The 6000-nt window shown below is 61.9% G+C and overlaps 1 protein-coding gene across 1 annotated transcript; it reads left to right on the plus strand.

The window, feature by feature from the left end:
- The first annotated feature begins 397 nt into the window (after nucleotides 1-397).
- On the plus strand, nucleotides 398-5031 carry SNX12 (sorting nexin 12). Its single transcript, XM_067304068.1, has 4 exons — nucleotides 398-607; nucleotides 2200-2295; nucleotides 2507-2631; nucleotides 3236-5031. The coding sequence occupies exons 1-4, from the start codon at nucleotides 443-445 to the stop codon at nucleotides 3336-3338; spliced, it is 489 nt and encodes a 162-aa protein (XP_067160169.1). The 5' UTR covers nucleotides 398-442; the 3' UTR covers nucleotides 3339-5031.
- Nucleotides 5032-6000: the final 969 nt, after the last annotated feature.

The raw sequence follows: 6000 nt of genomic DNA on the forward strand, positions 1-6000 counted from the left end.
TCTGAGCCCCACTTCCAGCGCGGCTGGCTCGGCCTCGGGCTCTGCGCGGCCGTTCAGGTCGGGGTCCCGGCCGAGGCGGCGTAGGCGGCGCGGGGCCGCCCTGAGAGCGAACCCTCGGCTGCAGGTTCCGGGGCGGCGGCGCCGCTCGCCCCGCGCTCTGTATACACGCCACGGTTTTGCAGGCGGCGGGCTGGAGGCGGCGTAGTGTGCGCGGGCGGGGCGGCGACGGCCCCGGACCCTGGATACGCAGTGCTGTTTTGCAGGCGGTGGGCGGGCGGCGGCGCGGCAGGCGCGGGCGGGGCGGCGGCGACGGCCCCGAACCCTGGATACGCAGCGCTGTTTTGCAGGCGGCGGGCGGGCGGCGGCGCGGCAGGCGCGGGCGGGGCGGCGGGGCTGCGGCAGCGGCCTGCCGGGGCGGGGCGGCGGCGGCGGCGGCACCACCATGTCGGAGGCGGCGGTGGCCGACACCCGGCGCCTCAACGCCAAGCCGCAGGACCTGACGGACGCGTACGGGCCGCCCAGCAACTTCCTCGAGATCGACATCTTCAACCCGCAGACCGTGGGCATGGGCCGCGCCAGATACACCAGCTACGAGCTCCGCATGCGGGTGCGGCCCGCGGCGCAGGCCCCGGGCGCCGGGAAGGGCCCGTGGCGAGGCGGGGAGCGGGGAGCTGGGCCCTGGAGCTGGGGGGGGCCTGGCGGGGGGTCCCGGCGTGCGGTGCCCGTGCCGGCCCGTCTCCTGCGGCGCTGGGCGGAGGGGGTGAGGCCAGGCCCCGCGGAGCCAGGCCGCGGCTGGCGGCTGCCCCGGGGGCGAGGGCTCAAGGTCAGAGCGCTCGCGGCTGGCGGGGCTGCGGGAGCCCCTCTCCGTCCGGGGTGGGCGCAAGGAGGTGCCCCCCGGCAGGCTGGCGCTCCTGTCCTCTCTCCAACCCCCTGGGCCTGGTGCTCGCCCTCGGGAAGTTGCTGAGCCGGGGGGCGACTGCGTGCAGCTGCCTTCCCCAACAGGGGAACAGCAAACCAGCTGTCAACACCTTGGGACCTGGTCGCAGTCTAGCTGCCCTCTCTGAGTAAGCTTGGTCCCTTCGCAAAGAGCCTGCGCTCCTGAAGAGTGCGTAGCAGGCCGAGCGCTTCTTGCAGGCCTTAACTGAGCTGAGACGGTGACTTCTTCAAGGCTGTGCATCTGATAGCTGAAGCAAGTAAAACCGAGCTTCCCCTGAAACAAGCTACCACTAGTGTATGTTACGGTACTGGCATTGGCTTCTGTTCCACAGCATGATTTAACTGCTGAGTCTCTGCTGCCTTTCAGAGGAGGGCTGGGTATTTGGTGGTTTTTTTTTTTCTGTCCTGATGTTTAGTTTCCTTCAACCTACCAAACAGTATCTGGCAGATGGCAATGAGAACCTCTTAGCCTTACTGAGACTAGCTCTTGCACAGATGTTGCAAAAGCAGCTGGTTTTATTTTGCAGACCCGAGGAGAATATGGCTATCTATGTGGCAGCAACACCTGTGCACATCTGGTGCTCACTTGTCAGAAGGTTCTGTTGCCTTAGTTCCTTGAGTGTTTCGGGATGTATAATTGGTAGTGTGAAGGTGAAGTCACTGTAGCTTTCAGGCTTCAGACTCCAGTGTGGGGGGAAGAAGGGAGGGGAGCTGCTGCAAGTTGCTATCGTGGCACAGACCAGATATGAAAAAGGTGCTTTTCCATTCGAGTAGTCAGTGTGTTCTGTAGAGAAGATTGTAGCACAAGGTCTGGCCTTGGACAGTTGCTGGGACGAGATTTCCTCCCTTAGTTCTTCCATGGAAACAGCAGCGCCAGATGGGAGGTTCTTCAGTTCTGCAAGCTGCTATGAAGCTTTCTTGAACACCAGTTCAAAACGGAGTGAACTCGGGGGGGGGGGGGGGAAATGAGCCTTCTCTGTAGTGTGAGCCCTGGTTCCAGTGCATGCCCCTGGGAGGGGGTGTGCTCCTGAAATAGTAGCTTGAGGGGGAGGGAATGACTGGCTCCAAGTAGCCTGGCAAGTGCTTGCTTGATTTTGAAGGGCTTCAGTGCTTATGTCCTGAATAATGGAGCTGGGTGTTCTCGTGATGCATCCTTCTCAGGAGGCTTGGCTTTCTAAAAGCAGCCTCAGGTTCCAATTACATCTTGAAATACTATCTGGCTTCCGAACCAACCTGCAGGTTAACTACTTCTCCTCATTACAGACAAACCTCCCCATCTTCAAATTGAAGGAGTCATGCGTGAGGAGAAGATACAGTGACTTTGAATGGCTGAAGAATGAGCTGGAGCGAGACAGTAAGGTGAGGCCCAGCTTGGACCTGTTCCTGCAGTGGGGTCATACGGGAAGAGTTGTAGCAATAATCATGCCTTACCTAGAGGAGAGGCTGTGGTGGGCTGCTGCTGAGGCTTGATCTCTGGCCAAGTGATGGTGCTAGAGATGAGAGTCAAACAGTGAAGGATGCCTAGCGAAGGAGACAGTTCTGCTGATGGGGGTGATTTCTGTGCTTTCAGATTGTAGTGCCACCGCTGCCTGGAAAAGCTTTGAAACGACAGCTTCCATTCCGAGGAGACGAAGGCATCTTTGAGGAGTCCTTCATTGAGGAGCGGAGACAAGGACTAGAACAGTTTATTAACAAGTAAGCTTGATGTCCTGGGCTTGCCGTGTGCCTGCCCTCCTGGCAACTGCCAGCAGAAGAGGGTTGTGGGTTGAGCAGGAAGGAATCTTGATCCGTTGTGTGCAAGGGCCATGCTCAAGGATGGTGCCTGCAGCTAGGTAATGAAGTCACGTTTCCGAAGCAAGTCCTGCCTTGAGTGTAGACTGTATTCAGTGCTCTGTTCTGAGAGTGAAGTGAGTATTAGCAGAGAAGTTGTGCTGCAGAGACTCACTGACTGGGTAGTGTTGTTTCAGGAGGCTCAAGACCCACTGCAGAGCTTGCTAGCCGAGGGATTACTCTGTGCTCAAGCATCTCTTACTGGTCCTGTTAAACACTGATCCAGTGACCTTGGCCTGACCCCAGCATGGCTGTTTCAAGGCGTCAATTTGATGTTGAAAAGCACAAGTCCCTGGGCTTGTTCCCCTTGGGCTGGTCAGGTGTCCCAAGGCTGTGGAGTGATCATGAAATTTTTGGGCTTGGAGCTGGTCCCTGTTAGTGAGGTTTGCCTTATTCACTCGCTACAGCAAGTGGGTTCGTGGGGACCTTCATGGTGACTGTGCTAACCTCCACTTCTGATTTTTTCCAGAATTGCTGGACACCCACTGGCACAGAATGAGCGCTGCTTACATATGTTCCTGCAAGAGGAGACTATTGATAGGAATTACGTCCCAGGAAAAGTGCGCCAGTAGGAGCACCTGGCACTGTCTTCCTTCATTCCACCCTCCCTCCTGCAAAAATGACATTTATTTTTACACTAAATCTGTCTTCTCTGAACCAGCTTTTCCTCTCTTGAACCTCCCAGTTTGTTCAGTATTCTCCTCTTTTGTAACTGGCAGCAGTCTGTTCTACTGGGCTGTGGTCTCGGCCTAAAGGTATGAAGATTTATGCAAGTGAATGTGTTGTCCTGCACCTAGCGGCAGGTGTGAATAGGTGTGGAGCAGGAACTTGCTTATGGCATTACAGTGTGTGAGCTGCCTCTCTCCCTGTACAGAAAGGTGTGAGATGACCTTCACCCCCCTGTCCGTGCAGCCCCAAGCATCTCTGCAGGAGACTCTGAAGAATAGCAATTGTCATGTTGGTCAGTGATTGCATCAAGTATTAGAGTTTTAGTAAGGCTTATCCAAAAGAGCGAGTAGGTGCCTGGGTGCGTTGGTCCCTCGTCCACCCCATTCACCCTGCATGAAACCCCCGTTCTTCACTGTCTGGAAGTGCTGAGATCCAAGACTTGCTCTGGCCCTGCTCTCGGCCTCCTGCATTACAGGCCTGTTTGGTATATCAGTGTTAATCCCCCTCCTTTCTGATGTGCTGCTGGCAGCTCGGGGGGTTTCCACAACGTGTGCTCTCCTGATGCTCTGCCTGAGCAGTTTGGTGTACAGGTGCTGGGATGGCCTGGGCTATAGCAGCGTGTGCTGCGATGCCTTGCCTGGGATTTAAAAATGCCACGGTTTGCTCTGCTGCAGGCTGGTGTTGTGGCATTTCCAGCAGCACCCTGTTCAGCTGAGCTATGGTGACCTTCTCCTGCACCCCAGTTGCAGAGGGGGAAGAGACTGGTCTGGCTGAGGAAGAGCAGAGGAAGGCTAGTGGGGCACTGTGGTAGTGTGCAGCGGGGATGACAGCAGCTGGCTGAGGAGGCCAGCACTCAGACCTAGGGTGAGACCACCTCTCCAGAAAGGGATGGCAGAAGGTTTGGTCAGTGCTGGATTAGACTCTTGCTTATGAAACAGGATAAGGACTGATCATCATGAGCTAGGCAGTTACTTATGTCAAAGGGAGGACACAAGACTAGTCAAGGAACTGTTTGGAGCTTGAGAGGGACCACCGGGCTGTGACCTGCTGCACCACAACTGCCCTTTGGAGACTCCTCCAGCTTTCAGAACTGCAAAACATGAGGTTCAGCCTCTGTTCTGGGGTCCATCAGGTCGATGCTAGCTGCTGACTGGTTTGTAAGCACTTGATCGTTTTGTGGCGGCACAGTCGAGCCTGTCCTGGAGCGTAGATCTACAGGGACTGACCCCCTGCTCCTACCAAGCATGTCCCCTCAGGCCTCGGCAACCTCTCGTGGGTTTTTTGGCAAGGAACTGGCACTCGTGGGTGAGAGGGGGGTCTGAGAGAGAAGGATAAGTCACTGAAACCAGGAGGGAGCTGCTCCGGGGGCTAGCTTGGCCTGGGGATGACTGCTGGAGGCAGCAGCGACGCTCATGGGGGGGTTTGGCCTCCCTGGCCCACGCGGCCGCTTGGCCGGGCGAGCTCTTGCCGCCGGCGGTGCCGCGCCGCGGCCCCTCGTCCTGTGTATCCCGCTGCGGGGCTGTAATCCACCAAGCTGTCTACACCCTGTCCAGTGTAACGTCCCGGTTCCGTTCGCATTAAACCACTGTGAAGCCAGTCTCTGCCTCGTCCTGGGTCCACCGGGAAGGGACGGGGGCGGGCACCGGGGAAGGGGGGCGCCGGGGAAGGGGCGGGCGGCTGCGGCTCGGTCTCTGCCCGGCAGGGGGCGCCGCGGTGCGCGCCGGGGCGGCGCTGCGGCTCGGCCTCTGCCCGGCAGGGGGCGCCGCGGTGCGCGCCGGGGCGGCGCTGCGGCCGGGCCGGGCCGGGCCGGGGCAGGAGCGCGGCGGCGGCGGCGGCGGCGGGATGCGGCGGTCGCCGGCGGCGGGGCCCGGCTCGCCGGGCTGCCCCGACCTGCTGCGGCACGTGGGCGGCCCCCGCTCGCCGCGCTCGCCGCTCTCGCCGCTCTTCCTCAGCTTCTTCGAGGAGGAGTGCCGCGCCATCGCCAGCCGCCTCCGCCTCGCCGCCGCGCCGGAGCCTGCGCCGGGGCCGGGGCCGGGCGGCGGCGCGGCGGGCTCGGGCTCGGGCGGGGAGAGCGCGCTGTGGCCGGACGCAGCCGGGCCCGTCACCTCCACGCCGCTGCCGCGGGGCCGCGCCGCCTCCGCCGCCGCCCCGGCTCCGGCCGCCCGCGTCCCTCCGAGCCCGGCCCGCGGGGGCTCCCGGCGCGGCGGCGGGGAGCGCCCCCCCAGCGGCGGCCGCGGCGCCGCCCGCCTCCCCCGCGGGGCCCCCGGCCCGCAGCTCCCGCAGGCCGGCGAGCGGCCCGGGGCCCCGGCGACCAGGCTGCCCGCGCCCGCAGGTGAGCGGCGGCAGCCAGCGCCGGGGCCGCTGCCCACGGGGCCGCGACCCCCTCGCTGCAGCCCCGGGGCTGGGGCTTTGCAGCCGGCTGCTGCTCCCGTGGACGGCGGGACGGGAAGTGATCCTGTCCCTCGCGCGACGCAGGGCGGCCGGGGGCACGGACGCTGCGGCTGGACGCCACGAGGGCGAAGGCCGGGGATGCGGCGTGGGAGAGGGAGCGGGGAGTCCCCGGAG

Source organism: Apteryx mantelli, chromosome 13 (genome assembly GCF_036417845.1).
Source record: "Apteryx mantelli isolate bAptMan1 chromosome 13, bAptMan1.hap1, whole genome shotgun sequence".
In the NCBI taxonomy this organism is placed as follows: Eukaryota; Metazoa; Chordata; class Aves; order Apterygiformes; family Apterygidae; genus Apteryx; species Apteryx mantelli.